This window comes from Anomaloglossus baeobatrachus, chromosome 2 (genome assembly GCF_048569485.1).
Source record: "Anomaloglossus baeobatrachus isolate aAnoBae1 chromosome 2, aAnoBae1.hap1, whole genome shotgun sequence".
Taxonomy (NCBI): domain Eukaryota; kingdom Metazoa; phylum Chordata; class Amphibia; order Anura; family Aromobatidae; genus Anomaloglossus; species Anomaloglossus baeobatrachus.
In genome coordinates this window covers 231,478,056-231,495,025 of record NC_134354.1, presented here as the reverse complement: position 1 = coordinate 231,495,025, position 16,970 = coordinate 231,478,056, and the positions used below count along the sequence as shown (strand labels likewise).

The 16,970-nt window shown below is 43.8% G+C and overlaps 1 protein-coding gene across 3 annotated transcripts in view; it reads right to left on the bottom strand.

Annotated features, from left to right (window-relative positions):
* The window catches only part of SLC60A1 (solute carrier family 60 member 1), a 138,209-nt gene that overhangs the window by 30,873 nt on the left and 90,366 nt on the right, over positions 1–16,970 (bottom strand). For all 3 annotated transcript variants that reach the window (XM_075333681.1, XM_075333682.1, XM_075333680.1), the window contains 3 exons: positions 12,966–13,081; positions 9,199–9,372; positions 6,234–6,381 (listed from right to left, as the gene is read on the bottom strand). In XM_075333681.1, the coding sequence (XP_075189796.1) occupies positions 6,234–6,381; positions 9,199–9,372; positions 12,966–13,081 (438 nt within the window). The remainder of the gene's footprint in view (positions 1–6,233; positions 6,382–9,198; positions 9,373–12,965; positions 13,082–16,970) is intronic.

Sequence of the window (16,970 nt, the reverse complement as noted above, 5' to 3'; positions counted from 1 at the left end):
ATTGGTAATGAGGGAATTTTTTAGTGTTTTTTATTTCTAATAAAGGATTTTTCGGGTGTGTCTGTTTTTTAACTGTAACTTACAGATTAATCATGGAAGGTATCTCGGGAAGACGCCTGCCATGATTAATCTAGGATTTAGTGGCAGCTATGGGCTGCCATTAACTCCTTATTACCCCGATTGCAACGCACCAGGGCAAATCGGGAAGAGCCGGGTACAGTCCCAGAACTGTCGCATATAATGTATGCGGCAATTCTGGGCGGCTGCTGACTGATATTGCTAGGCTGGGGGGCTCCCCATAACGTGGGGCTCCCCATCATGAGAAAACTAGCCTGCAGCCGTATGGCTTTATCTGGCTGGTATTAAAATAGGGGGGGGACCGCACGCCGTTTTTTTTAATTATTTATTTATTTATTTTACTGCACAGTATAGACACGCCCACCGGCTGCTGTGATTGGGTGCAGTGACACAGCTGTCACTCAGCGTGGTGGGCGTGTGTGACTGCAACCAATCATAGGCGCCTGTGGGTGGGTAAAGCAGGGAATACGAGATTGATTAATGATTGATTAATGGGCTTTTTCAAAATAGTAAAAGCCGCCGGAGTTTTTATAACAGCTGTGCAGCGCCGCGCCGGAGATCGGGGAACGGTAAGAATGAGAGAGGGCTGCTCAATTCAGTCACTCAGGGGATTAGCGGTCACCGGTGAGTCCTTCACGGGTGACCGCTAATCAGTACGTGGCACACAGACAGAGCCGCGGCATGACAATGAAGTCGGGTGAAGTTCACCCGAGTTCATTCTCATCGCGCAACTCTGTCTGCTGTCAGCCGACATGTATCAACGACATTGTGCATCACACACACACACACGGAACATTTCACACGGGCAACACACACACGTCAGTTATTTCACTCACGCACACACGGACATTCCACACGCACATACGGCTAGCATACGGGATACACACGCAGGCCACACATACCATAAAAACGGACCTAAAAAACAGAAAACGGACCCGAAAAACGGCCCGTTTTACACGGACGTGGTTTTAACGGATGTGTGTTGGAGGCCTATAATGATATTGAAGTCGAGGCTTCACCTTTTTTCGGGCTACCATTTCAGACTTGTGTAACGTGCGTCGCACGGTGCTTGCATGGATGCCTGTGATCTCACAATTATGAAGCATATGAGCCACCTCCACTGCCATGTTTGTCACACCAGAATTAATAGATCTTGCGATGAGTCGGGTTGTTGACTAAGATAGTTTGCCTGGACATCCACCTCTTGGCTTTTGAATGGATGGATTTCATTTCGTATTCATTTAACTGTCCTGGCACTCACATGATACAGTTTGGCAATTTTCCTGCTATTGATGAGCTGGATTATGTGGTTTCTCTTTTCCTGGGAAATCTCCTTTATGGCTGCTGCTCGATTTGAACCAGTGACCTTCACTTGAGTATCAACCTGATAACACACTGAGCTATTAGAGAATGTGAGAACAGGTTGTTATTTGTAGTAGGCCTGCAACACACATCCGTGTTTCCGGTACGTGTTTGGTACGTTTTTGCATGTACCGGAGACACGGAGACACGGAGACCAATGTTACTCTATGGAGGATGGCACACACGCGTAAAATCACACGGAACATGCGTCCGTGTGGTAAGTACGTGTGTGCGCTTTTCGACACGCACGACATGTCCGTTTTTGGCCGGCAGTACCCAGGCACGGACCCGCTAAAGTCTATGGGTCCGTGCCTGCATGGACTGCACACAGAGTATGTCCGTGTTCAGCACGTTTCGTCCATGTGCGTTTTTAAACGAACGATGTTATTTTTTTTTTTAAATTCAGTATACTTACCTTTCTTCATGATGTTTGCAGTCATACTTACATTGGCGCTCGGTCTGTTTCTTCCCCCGGGTCATACTTACCGCTCCCCAATCACCAGCGCGGCGAGGAACAGCTGTGCAGAGAATACGCAGCAACAATTACTTTGAAAATGCTAGCCGCTCATTAATCAATCTCGGATTCCCTGCTTTCCACGCCCACAGGCGCCTGTGATTGGTTGCAGTCAGACATGCCCCCCACGCTGAGTGACAGCTGTCTCACTGCACCCAATCACAGCAGCCGGTGGGCGTGTCTATACTGTGTAGTAAAATATATAAATAAATAATTAAAAAAAAACGGCGTGCGGACCCCCCCCCATTTTAATACCAGCCAGATAAAGCCATACGGCTGAAGGCTGGAATTCTCAGGATGGGGAGCCCCACGTTATGGGGAGCCCCCCAGCCTGACAATATCAGTCAGCAGCCGCCCAGAATTGCCGCATACATTATATGCGACAGTTCTGGGACTGTACCGGGCTCTTCCCGATTTGCCCTGGTGCGTTGGCAATCGGGGTAATAAGGAGTTAATGGCAGCCCATAGCTGCCACTAAATCCTAGATTAATCATGTCCGGCGTCTCTCCGAGATACCTTCCATGAGTAATCTGTAAGTTACAGTAAATAAACACACACAACGAAAAATCCTTTATTTGCAATAAAAACACTAACAAATACCCTCGTTCAACACTTTATTAAGCCAGAAAAACCCCTCCATGTCCGGCGTAATCCACGGAGGTCCAGCATCGCATCCAGCTCTGCTACATGAAGGTGACAGGAGCTGCAGCAGACACCGCCGCTCCTGTCAGCTCCACGAAGCTACTGAAGAGAGCCGCGCGATCTGCTCAGCTGTCACTGAGGTAACTCGTGGCCACTGCTGGATCCTCCAACTGTTACAGCAAGTCGCCTGTGACTACATCGCTGTCACTCGGGCGACTTGCTGTCACAGTTGGAGGATCCAGTGGTGGCCACGAATGACCTCAGTGACAGCACAGCTGATCGCGATACTCACCTCAGTTGCTGCGTGGAGCTGACAGGAGCGACGGTGTCTGCTGCAGCTCCTGTCACCTTCATGTAGCAGGACTGGATGCGATGCCTGACCTCCGTGGATTACGCCGGACATGGAGTGGTTTTTCGGGCTTGAATAAAGTGGTGAATGAGGGTGTTTGTTAGTGTTTTTTATTGCAAATAAAGGATTTTTTCAGGTGTGTGTGTTTATTTACTGTAACTTACAGATTACTCATGGAAGGTATCTCGGGGAGACGCCGGAGATGATTAAGCTAGGATTTAGTGGCAGCTATGGGCTGCCATTAACTCTTTATTACCTCGATTACCACCACACCAGGGCAAATCGGGAAGAGCCGGGTACAGTCCCAGAACTGTCGCATATAATGTATGCGGCAATTCCGGGCGGCTGCTGACTGATATTGCTAGGCTGGGGGGCTCCCCATAACGTGGGGCTCCCCATCCTGAGAATACCAGCCTTCAGCCGTATGGTTTTATCTGGCTGGTATTAAAATGGGGAGGACCGCACGCCGTTTTTTTAAATTATTTATTTATTTATTTTACTGCACAGTATAGACACGCCCACCGGCTGCTGTGATTGGGTGCAGTGAGACAGCTGTCACTCAGTGTGGGCGGCGTGTCTGACTGCAACCAATCACAGGCGCCTGTGGGCGTGGAAAGCAGGGAATACGAGATTGATTAATGAGCGGCCGGCATTTTCAAAATAGTAAAAGCCGCCAGAGTTTTTATAGCAGCCGTGCAGTGCGGCGCAGGAGATCGGGGAACGGTAAGTATGAGAAAGGGCTGCTCACTTCAGTCACTCAGGGGATTAGCGGTCAGCGGTGAATCCTTTACGGGTGAACGCTAATCAGTACGCGGCACACAGACAGAGCTGCGGCATGACAATGAAGTCGGGTGAAGTTCACCCGAGTTCATTCTCATCGCGCAACTCTGTCTGCTGTCAGCCGACATGTATAAACGACATTTTACATCACACACACGGACATTCCACACGGACATTCCACGTACACATACACGGGCATTTTACACGCAAACATGGGCATTTTACACGCAAACACGGATAGCATACGCCATCACACGGATGCCATACGTACCGGAGAAACACCCCAAAAAAAGGAACACGGACCCGAAAAACGGACCGTGTCACACGTACGTTTTTTTATGCGGAAGTGTGTTTTCGGCCGTATGTAGGCTTTTTTACCACCAGGAGCAAAACAATAATGATGCAGTGACATTACTAGAATCTGCATAACTAATCATATGCTAAATAGCAAGTCAAATTTATGTATGAGATAGCCAAGATGATTGTCTATAAAATGAAAGTAGTCTCACGCTCAAAGCTGTAGTGAATGGAGCCTGAAAGTCAAAAGTTCAAAACATTGTTACCCATTTACTCGTCGGTGTATCTCCCTCTTTGTCCTGAAAAATAAAAATCCCCAAGCCCCCATCATCATCAGTGATCAGAGAAGTTCTCTCTATCACTGCTCTCATTTTTTGCTTATTCAAAGACCATGTTCTCTCTTTATAGAAATATCGTGAAAACAGTATGGACTTCAGAACAAGCACTGACAAACCGTTAGCAAACAGAATTCAGCAGTATATGTATATATATATATATATATATATATTCATTCATTTATATAGTGCTATTAATTCCATAGCACTTTACATACATTGGCAACACTGTCCCCATTGGGGCTCACAATCTAAATTCCCTATAAGTATGTTTTTTTGGAGTGTGGGAGGAAACCGGAGAACCCAGAGGAAACCCACGCAAACACGGTGAGAACATACAAACAGCATGCAGAGTAGGGCAAAGCTAGTGAATCGCTGCCCTTAAACGAATTGTCATCAGGGGGCGGTGACAGAAGCAGTGAGTAACACTAGCGCTGCCACTTGATAATGATTTGTTTGAGGGCAGTGCTAAAAGCTGTGAGGCGGTGCTGGTGTTAATCACTGCTTCTATTTGCACCCTCTTAGGCCTCTTTCACACATTCATGAAAAACCACGCAAGTTTTTCACGGACGTGTCAAAGGTGCGTATTGCCCTCCGTGAGCCGTGTTTATGGCCTACGTGTGTTCTCCGTGTGTTATCCGTGATAACACACGGAGAACAGGAACTTTCTGCTCACCTGTCCCTGGCATCGTTGTCCGTGGTGCTGAACTTCGGTCTCCGGTCCTGATGACTCCCCGCTGCTGCTTCCGGCTGCAGTGAAGTGAATATTCAATGAGCATAATGAGTGGCGGTCGGAAGCAAGTGACAGCAGCGACAGAGACAGGAGGGCTGGAGAAGGTGAGTAAAGTTTTTTTTTTATTTTCTCAAACACATGTGTTTTCTCCGGCGCGTGTCACACGGAACACCTCTGTGTGGTCCGTTTGCGTTCCGTGTGACACCCGTGATGCCGGAGAAAAGTGGACATGTTGACGTGTGGAGTACACGGACACACGTATGCTCCCCACATACACACGTTCCATGGCAGAACACGCACGTGAGCGCAGACCCATTAATTTTAATGGGTCTACGTGTGCCCGTGTCTCCAGTACGTGAGGAAAAGGACCAAACACGTACTAGAGACAAGGACCTGTGAAAGTGGCCTTAAACATCTTCTTTCACAGAAGCTATGGAAACAGTGAAGATAGAAGCAGAAATCCAACGCTGCACTTACATCTCCCACAGTGTTTATCATCATTAATCCACAGCATTTCCATAGGGTGGCGATACAAGAAACTAGTGAGTAACTGCAGTATCACCCCTGATGACGTTCTGTTCCAAGACGGGCGACAGACACTGCGGAGAGTGAGTGCAGCCCCAGCCTCCTGTCATGTCACGTTTGAGAATCCTTTCAAACAACCATCACCAGAAGTGCAGTAAAAACAGATATATGGATTAGTTACATAGGGAAAAGGGTTGGAGTGTAAAAATAGATACTTTAAAAGGACATTTTAGGTGCCGAACCACTCCTATAAATACAATGATGTATTAAGTGCCTTAGAATTGATGGGTTTCCTACAGTGGTTCTAAAACATTACCTCGGGCATAATTTGTGACCAGAAGGATGTCATATGTAGCATGTCTGGCTGCTTATACTGGATACAGTTGTGACAGGGCTCTATGTGTGGATTTCAATTGTTTTGGAGTAAAGATGATATTTTTTTTTTTTATAACTCCCTGGATACTGGACTTTTGTGTATTTACAAGTATAGGCCTTGAGCAGAGTATTAAAGAAGTTTTCTTAAGCACTACAGCATGTATCCATATTACAACTTTATGCATAAATTCAACATTTTTCTGTATATTTCTTACTTCTAGCATTCAGGTAAAAGATACACACCTTTGTAATTTAGCATATCTTCAGTATAAGCCAACATACTGGGAAATACACTGCTGAGGAACAGCCCAAGAAAAGCTGTGCCAATGAAAAGACCGGGCACACTGTTCTGTGACAGCAGCAGGAACAGAAATGTGGCCGACATTCCCACCTGGTAAGAATAGAAAGAAGAGTCACACATTGTGTTAATATGTAGCTTAGTACATTTATGTCAATTAATTCTAGCTTTCCCATACTTGTAATCTTCCTTAATCCAATAGTGTTTTAGATTTGATTACTAACCATGACTAGTTCTGCTTGAACTTCAATGTAGCCATGGTGCTTGGATCATACGATGGCTCTCTCAACCATATTATAGGAAACAAGATCGCCACTCACGTAATTCCTTTTGATGTTTTTACGTCATATATTCAATATCCAAATGTAGTGTGTAGTATCAAAATTACACATTTTAGCTAAGAGTCTTTCTCAAATACTGAATATTTGAGAAAGGCTGTTAGCCGAATTGCGTTATTTTGATATTGTACACTACATTTGGACATTGAATATATGGAAGAAAAACATCAAATAGTTCTGCTTGAAAAAATATCTGCTTGAAACTTCACAATATGGGGGTAAATTATCAAGACTAGTCTATCATATGTCAGTCTTGTATCCAAAGCCGCTGAAGTAAGGTGGGTGCCCATGCAACAGAATGACAGAAGTATTAGAGCCAGAAAATTAACAGAGGGGAAAGATAACTTCATTTCTAAAGTCCTATCTAGTTATTGTCTTATCACTGTATAAAAGTCAATGTTGCTGTCGTTTTTTATGCTACATATAGGTATCAATAATTTAGGAACCAAACCGCAAGATGTAGGGGAGCAATTTAGGTAACAGTATTCTTTCTCAAATGGAAGGTATCATCAGAAAACAACCTATTGCTTCAATGAGGTTTTGCTTTACATCTATATAAAAAAGGCAATTTTTTCATATTGCAATCTTTCCTAATAAAACTCCCCAAATTAAAGAATCTTGCAATTTCAGAAAGGCCATTGGAGCTGTTCTAGACTTCAGGAACAGTTTTCAGCAAGGTTCCTCAACATTAGAAGCAAGATTACAATGACAGGTTATGGCTTGTAAAAAAAACGCTGCCCCGGTCGAAATATGTTGCATATGGAATAAAGATGTTTCTTCACTGAATCACTCTGGTGGAGCTGTCATTTTCTATATCTGTTGTGCAACTATTCCAAGAGAATCCCTTGGTTGTACGTGGTTCTCCGGTTACTGTTAGTAACATTACAACTATTGAAGGTGCTGTGAGTAATTTCTATCAAACGTTTTCAACAAGATTCCTTAACTTCAGTGGCAGGATTACATTGATAGGTTACACCTTTATACACAACTGATAACAAAAGATCCACCAAGCCCAATAAGCTCCCTGTCCCCTCACTTTAATAAAAAGATAAAGCTGAGATATGACCATTGTGGCTATGTACATGTGTTGTTTCCTGAAACAACAGGCAGTTAAAGTCTATAAAAGCCAGAAAGACTGTGTGAACATTGCAAGAATTCTATTTATTATTTACAATACCGATTAGGATATGTAAAAGAAAAAAAATATTGCTAAAATACAGTACAGACCAAAAGTTTGGACATACCTTCTCATCTCTAGAACAACTATTAAGAGGAGACTTTGTACAGCAGACCTTCATGGTAAAATAGCTGCTAGGAAACCACTACTAAGGACAGGCAACAAGCAGAAGAGACTTGTTTGGGCTAAAGAACACAAGGAATGGACATTACACCAGTAGAAATCTGTGCTTTGGTCTGATGAGTCCAAATTTGAGATCTTTGGATCCAACCACCGTGTCTTTCTAGAAAAGGTGAACAGATTGACTCTACATGCCTGGTTCCCACCGTGAAGCATGGAGGAGGAGGTGTGATGGTGTGGGGATGCTTTGCTAGTGACACTGTTGGGGATTTATTCAAAATTGAAGGCATACTGAACCAGCATTCCTACCACAGCATCTTGCAGCGGCGTGCTATTCCATCCGGTTTGCGTTTAGTTGGACCATTTATTTTAATTTATTTTTCAACAGGACATTGACCCCAAACACACCTCTAGGCTGTGTAAGGGCTATTTGACTAAGAAGGAGAGTAATGGGGTGCTACACCAGATGACCTGGCCTCCACAGTCATCAGACCTGAACCCAATCGAGATGGTTTGGGGTGAGCTGGACCGCAGAGTGAAGGCAAAAGGGCCAACAAGTGCTAAGCATCTCTGGGAACTCCTTCAAGACTGTTGGAAAACCATTTCCGGTGACTACCTCTTGAAGCTCATCAAGAGAATGCCAAGAGTGTGCAAAGTACTAATGAAAGCAAAAGGTGGCTACTTTGAAGAACCTAGAATATAAGACATATTTTCAGTTGTTTCACACTTTTTTAAGTATTTCATTCCACATGTTTTCATTCATAGTTTTGATGCCTTCAATATGAATCTACAATTTTTAAGAGTCATGAAAATAAAGAAAACTCTTTGAATGAGAAGGTGTGTCCAAACGTTTGGTCTGTACTGTATATGAAATGTTTCCAGTCAAAAAAAGAACATCTCACCACAAACGTATACACAAACTCTAAGATGTTTTCGGGAGGTGATGAAGTTTTCCCATGAAGGTAGTTTGGTTTTTTGCAGCCAGCTAGCCAAGTTTAGCAACAGATTGGTGCTTGAGGTACTGCTAAGGTTTCCTGCTGTAAGGGCATATGACCCTCTTTATTACCGGACAGAACATAGAGATATACACATAAATGCTTTACAGACCACACAGAATAATTTAGTAAACTAAATAATTTACTACAACTTTGAAAGTTTCAAGTCATAAGGGAAAAATGCTATTGAAATGTCCAACTATTGTTACGTGAACAGATGGACAGCCATATTGGCCAAACTAGCCATTGTCACTGTCAACTCAGCAATGGGACAACTTACAAGGTTAATAAAGATCATAGAACGTGGAGGCACTTTGTAGGATACAGGTATGGAAATGAGTCTTCCCAGGGTAATGCATGCCCAAAAGAGGCTGGGCAGATATCCTGCAGTCTTATGAGGTAATGACAGTGGATCCTCTACAGCGTAACTGTAGATAAAGCCAGAGTATTCACCCTGTGGAAAATACAGACATATTAATGAGTATACTTACACTTTTGGTGTTTAACTCTTAAAGGGACTCATCTGGCAAAATTGATACACTGTTTTAGTAGAGGGCCTGAGATGCCTGAGTGGTGCATGAAATGTTCTACCTTCTAACCTAGGATCTGCACTAGGCATAATAACAAAGTGTGTTGCTTTTGTCAGGAGATTTCCATGTACTTTACATTGTATATCAATCTTCTCTTACAAGCAAAGGGAAATACGTACAGTGGAAAACATACATGTTTCATATTTAGATGGCCATTCTTAGGTCTATATTCCTCTTATCAACTTAGGTGAATTTACACAGATTTCAGACTATTGGAACCAAATAATGAAATTAGTCCGAGTTGGTCTGTTACGTTTACACCTACAGAAACGTTATTAGTAGACTCTGTTCACACCACTGAGCCCAAGGAAGCCTACCCTTATAGCTAAATACCCAAAAAGAGAAACAAGAGATTGTCTTAAAAATATATTTTACTAGCTGTAGTACCCGGTCGTTGCCCGGGATAGTAACTGTCTCTCTGTCTCTCTCCAAGTCTCTGTCTGTGTGTCGCTGTCTGTCTGTCTCTTTCCTTGTCTGTCTGTGTCTATGTCTGTCTATTTCTATCTCTGTCTGTATTTGTATCAGTCTATCTGTCTCCATCTCTGTCTGTCTCTCTCTATCTCTGTCTCTATGTGTGTGTCTGTCTGTCTTTTTCCCCGTCTGTCTCTTTCCCGTCTGTCTTGGTCTGTTTCTTTCCAGGTCTGTCTTTTTCCAGGTCTGTCTCTTTCCCCATCTGTCTCTTTCCCCATGTGTCTCTGTCCCCATCTGTCTCTTTCCAGGGCTGTCTCTTTCCCTGTCTGTCTCTTTCCCCATCTGTCTCTTTCCAGGTCTGTCTCTTTCCAGGTCTGTCTCCTTGCCCATCTGTCTCTTTGCCTGTCTGTCTCTTTGCCCGTCTGTCTCTTTGCCCGTCTGTCTCTTTGCCCGTTTGTCTCTTTCCAGGTCTGTCACTTTCCAAGTCTGTCTCTTTCCAAGTCTGTATCTTTCCCCATCTGTCTCTGTCTGTGTCTCTGTCTGTGTTTCTGTCTGTGTTTCTGTCTGTCTGTCTTTTTCTGTCTCTCTATCCATCTCTCCACCGACATCATATAACCTCACACATTAAGCTTCAACTAACAGTTTATTTTGTTCCTATAGCAACCATTGACAGTTGCTATTAATAACCTATAGCTCCCACCTCCATTCAGTTTAATGGCGGCAGGATTTTAGAGACTAAGGGGTACTTTGCACGCTGCGACATCGCTAGCCGATGCTAGCGATGGCGAGTGCGATAGTGCCCACCCCCGTCGCACATGGGATATCTTGTGATAGCTGCCGTAGGGAACATTATCGCTACGGCAGCTTCACATGCACTTACCTGCCCTGCGACGTCGCTCTGGCCGGCGACCCGCCTCCTTCCTAAGGGGGCAGGTCGTGCGGCGTCACAGCGACGTCACACGGCAGGCGGCTAATAGAAGCGGAGGGGCGGAGATGAGCGGGACGTAAACATCCCGCCCACCTCCTTCCTTTCGCATAGCCAGTGGAGGCAGGTAAGGAGATGTTCCTCGTTTCTGCGGCTTCACACACAGTGATGTGTGCTGCCGCAGGAACGAGGAACAACATCGTATCTCCTATTGGTGCGACATTATGAAAATGTCCGACGCTACACAGATCACCGATTTACAACGCTTTTGAGATCGTTTATCGGCGCATCTAGGCTTTACACGTTGCGACGTCGTTACCAGCGCCGGATGTGCGTCACTTTCGATTTGACCCCGATGATATCGCAGTAGCAATGTCGCAACGTGCAAAGTACCCCTAACTGTAAAGCACGGGGTTACATTTTTCTGTCAAAACATAGTCTACGACGTTCCCTGGATCACATGAGGCGTCTGTGCAAAATTTCATGATTGTAAATGCGACGATGCGGATTCCTTTAGCGGACACACACACACACACACACACACACACACACACACACACACACACACACACACATACACACACACACACACACACACACACACATACATACACTAAGCTTTCTATATTAGATTTATATTATTAGCCAAAAATACTTAAAACATACATAAAAGCACCCCTCATGATGCAGCTGTAGCAAAACGCGTCAGGGGGACTCTCTACAGTGGCAGTATTGACACGGGTAATTATACCTCTATTTATTATGCAAAGGATGGTTGGACTAATTCACATATGCTCTGCTATCTTGTGAAAAGCCCCGTTTTTTGAGAGTAACTTTACCTGTGTTATTCTAAGAGAGGATTCTGTGATTTGTAGTGCCGGGTTTTGCGGTATTTTCCCACACCGATGTCATTTAATTCTTATACTTAAGCACTTTATTAATTTTTAAGCTATTCACTCATTTATTGTATAAAGTTTTAAGTTGTCACTTTAGTAGTATTGAATATATATGATTATAAATCGTTTTGGGGATTTCTCGCACACCCAACACTCTCAGATCACAAACCCTTCTTTTATATATAACATTGTTTTTTATATTTTGTTTGTATAACCATGCATGTGTTACTTTAGATTAGAATTTCTTGTGTCCATTAATTTTTATGCACGAGACACTTTGTCTTTAATCTAATTTAATCAGCAATTTTTTGTAATCATTATGCATGTGACACTTTAATTTATTGTGGTTACTCTTGTTTCTCTATTTATTGAACCAACCAAAATTTAAGTACAGCTGAATTTATAATCTAAAAAGGAGATTTTCCTGTATATTTATACTTTTAGTTGATTTTTGTATTTTTTTGCATCTTGTGTCCAATATTAAGCCCTGTATCCACTGTGTTTATCCTGTCTTACCACACGTTTTTATGTATGTTTTAAGTATTTTAGACTAATAATTTAAATAAAATATATTTTTAAGACAATCTCTTGTTTCTCTTTTTGCGTATTTATTGAGATTACATATATTTTGGGCCATTATTCGGTTTGGGTACCCTTATAGGTAGTACCTGCCATTCCCATGCCCTCACCTCTCCTGGGACAGGCAAAAGAATGAAGAATCCTAACAGCAGTCACTTGAATAAATTGGCGTTATAGGTTTGATGACTCCTTCTAACTCCGATTGCCGAGTCCTTTGTCTCTGCCGCGACATTTATATAGTAAGTTATATAGAGTTGTTGTTTGAAGAATGATTCCGGTATATCCGGGCTTCAAAATTACAAATCGTGACTTAGGACTTCAGTACTTGTAATGATACATTAGCTGTAAACAGGTCAAATCCTGGTTTTGTCTATCGTGCCACATCCTTTATGTATTTTTCCCTTACTTGTAATCACATATGTGTTTTTTTGTCGATTCTTTTTAAAATCTCCTATTACTGGTAATTCTTATCTATTATCTGGACAGTTTAGTAGCACATGATAATAGCCGCTACTTGCCTCTTTCAGTTTTTAGTATCTATAGTCTTCATCACAAACTCTCTTATCCTTTATCTATTCATACCCACTCATCTTCACATACTGCAAATAACCCAGCATAACAAAAATATACAGCAGATATATCTCACCACTAATCCATCCGTCATGAAGAGGATCACTGCTGAACATACATGAATGGCAAAATACGTGTAGGGGGCCTTCCAAAATGCTTTATTCTGAAAGCAAGACAAGGACACTCCATGACCTGGGAGAACAAACAAGGGTTAATGGTCCACATATACAATCTATACAGAAATGAATGGTAACTAACCCCACTAAAACCCAATAAATTAATAAATAATAACACCAACAAGTATATGAGGTGTAACCGGCAGACAGGAGTGATACTGGATTGAGTATATATCTCACCCAGAAAATTAACCTGGGTGAGATATTGCTGCAGCAGCCTGGCTGCTGAGACAGCTCAGCTGAGGGAGTTTGCATAACCACAACCACATGAAAGGTTGAAGAAATCCTTCAGTAGGGGGAAGACAGCCTGAGGAGTAAGGCTATGTGCACACAGTGCGTTTTTCTCGGCGTTTTTGCGCGTTTTTCGGGTGCGTTTTTGGCCTCAAAACTGCATGACTTTGCTTCCCCAGCAAAGTCTATGAGTTTTCATTTTTGCTGTCCCCACACAGCGTTTTTTTTTCAGCTGCGTTTTTGTGGTGACCACAAAAGCGCAGCATGTCAATTATTCCAGCGTTTTTCACCGCGTTTTTCATCCATTGAGTGCAATGGGATGTTGAAAGACGCAATGAAAACCGCAAATAGCTGCGTTTTGGTGCGTTTCTAAGACCAAAAACGCAGCTATAAACGCAGGAGGTGGGTAGTAAAGTGACGTGTACAGGAAGAGGATTCCTTCTGTCAGTATATACAGAAGCGTGAATCCTCCCGGTACCGTCACCGCCGCTTCCATCTCCCGTCCTGTGCATGTATGCTGCCGTGCGGCGCCATGTCTGGGTTGGAGGTGGAAGCGGCTGCGAAAACAAAAGTTAACAGTAGGAAAAAAAAAAGTTATACTCACCTGTCTGCAGCCTCCCGGTACCATGCCCGCTCCCATCTCCTCTCACGGTATCGCCGCTCTGGCTGTGTGCAGACGGCCGGGAAACCTCCGATAGATGCAGGACCTGGCGATGGATCACCTGATGCAGTCACCTGACGCATCAGGTGATCGTAAGTATCGCGGTGACGCGGGCGCCCGGCCGGTATCAGTGGATGCGTCAGGAGACTTCATCTCTGATTACCGGCAGCTGCTGCAGCGATCGGACGGGATCAGACTCCCGCCCCATCGCTGCAGGAGCTGCCGGTAATCAGCACATAAGTAAGTATTATTTTTTTATTTTTTTTTGCACCGATGCATCAGCTGATTTCATGATATGGCATGGTGACCTTCTGATTTAAGTACATTTTACTCTGATTTGAACAGCTGTCTACCCAATCTCAAGTTTACTTTACATTCAGACCAATACAAGATCAATTTTCCTGACGTACTCGTCTTGAAATCATCCAGAGGCATTATTTCAACTGATCTTTACACTAAATCCACGGACAGGAATAGTTTGCTACACTACACCAGCGCTCATCCTAGTCACATCAAGCGGGCACTACCATCTTCTCAGATCAAAAGGGTTGACCGTATTGTGTCAGACCCTGACACACGAGAAAGACGTCGGGCGGAGATGAGTGACAAGTTTATAGCCAGGGGATATCCACAGAGCGTTGCGACACCAGAATCTACCAATAGACGGACAAGTCCGGGGCAAGGCCCCAGAGCCACCTTTGTCGCTACCTATCATCCCTTTCAGGCGCAGGTCAAGGGGGTAATCCTAAAACACTGGTCGCTTTTGGGCCAGTCTTATCCTAATATTTTGGAGTTTCAAAACAGACCTCTTTTTTGCAATAAGCGTCCAAAAAATCTGAAGGACAGTTTAGTGCGGGCAGATATTGGCTCCCAGCGGAAACAGGCACTGCAATTGACATTACAGACAGCCCGTACTGGCACTTACCCATGTCTACATTGTATTCAATGTTCAAATATTACAAAAGGCAGTACTTTCACCCATCCCCGTACCGGTAAGATTTTCCACATCAAAAACTTTTTTACCTGCGATTCAACACATGTTGTGTATTTGATTAAGTGTCCCTGTGGTCTCGGATATGTTGGGGAGACTACCCAACATATCCGAGACCGTATAAGTAAACACAAATCGACCATTAGGTGTAAACAGACACTACTACCCATTCCCACACATTTCCTACAGGCTGGTCACACGGTAGCACAGCTACGCTATCAAGTTTTGGAACAAGTACCTCAACCCAGGAGGGGGGGCAATAGGGTGCAGAGGTTGAAAGAACGGGAGGCATATTGGATTTTTACATTGCAGACATTAGAACCCTTGGGATTGAATCGGGAATATGAGATTTTTTATTAAATCAGTATGCCTTCTATTTTTACTTCTATTTTTTCCATTTTCTCTATATTTATTCTGCCCTTATAATTCTCTTTGTTTTTTAAAAAATTCTTTTCATTTTTATTATACTTATTTCTACTTCTCCTTTTCTTTTCCGTCTTTTCTAGTGCAGTCTCTTACTCTCCTTCTTTAATGACTATTTATCCTTGCTGTATAATCCTATTCTTCATTGCTATGGTGTACTAACAAAATTTCCTTATATTGGCTCTATGTACGTTCGAATTACTTGGTTTATCTAATCACCCTATGTTCTTTTTTATCCACAGGCGCTGTAGCTTTTCCATGATCTCGTCACGGCACTGAATATACTATCGGCATCATTCACCAGGATCACAAGGACGTCTGTGTGCCCATGCGTGCGCGGTCTCGGCCGCCTTATCGGCCGGTCTGCGCACGCGCCCGGCCCACTCCTCCTACCTAACACTCACATGCCGTGGCCGCCGCTTGCGCATGCGCTGATCGGCCTCTTGGCCCTTCGGCGCATGGGCGATCGTGCGTTCCACGATCACTGTTTGCGCTTCAGCACCCTCATTTCCGGGTTGCACGTGCGTCCTGTCCCTGCCCTCACACACGCACGTGGACCGGCTGTGGCCGCCGCTCGCGCATGCGCCGATGATCTCAGGGGGTTCCTCCGCGCATGGGCGGCATGCGTACCACGGGCTGTCCCTGCGTTCCACAGGCAGGATTTCCTGATAGAGCAGACTCACCTGGGCCATTAGGCACCATTAAAAGGTGCACTCCTCACTTCCACATGCAGCATAGGAATTCGCACGGGGACCGGCCACCACACAGGATTTTATCCATTCCAAGGTACAGACTGCTTACTTTCTCTTTCTCCTCGGGCTGTGTCTTTGTACAGTTTCTATACCTATCCTTCAATATGATCTGTATATTTTTGCGTTTAGGAGTCTGATTGATTCCCCTCATAACATTATCTTTTGGATGCATTAATACCTAGCCTTATCTAGCAAGACAAAGGTTTGTGCTTTGACATGTCATATCCTTTCCACATTTCATTGTAGTTGTATTCATGGAGGCATATACTCGCTTTGACATGCTCTCTTGTATCTGCAGACCATACCATTAGGTATCTCACACCCTCAGGGTGTTTATCATACACCGAGCCTTATTACATAGTACTTCTACTGTTCGGTACGTACCGATTTCCCAATTTTATACTTATTTTCTTCATAAATGTGATATTAACATATTGATCAATTGTTCATATCGATTGATTATACAGGCTATCATACCTGAAACGTGTTGCCTTTGAGTGTAAGGGCACTCCCCACACCAGCAGTTTTTTCTGCACCATATATACGGCAACCGGCAGAAAACACCATCCTTGTAAGGGAGTACAGGAGATCGACCAGGAACAAAAATTACTAGCCACGTGTGATGAGTTCACAGTCATCAACCTGTCTGCGACCATACTGACCCCAGCACAAATTCAAGTACTACAAAAGGGGTTGAATTTTGTACCCTCAGTCAAAATGGACACATTCAATACTATTCTGGATGTTAATAATTTTGTCAGAAGAATAGCACTGAGACGACATTTTTTTCAGGAGGACAGAGCTGATTATGATCGCACTAATGAACCTGTGCCCCATTCCTTGAATC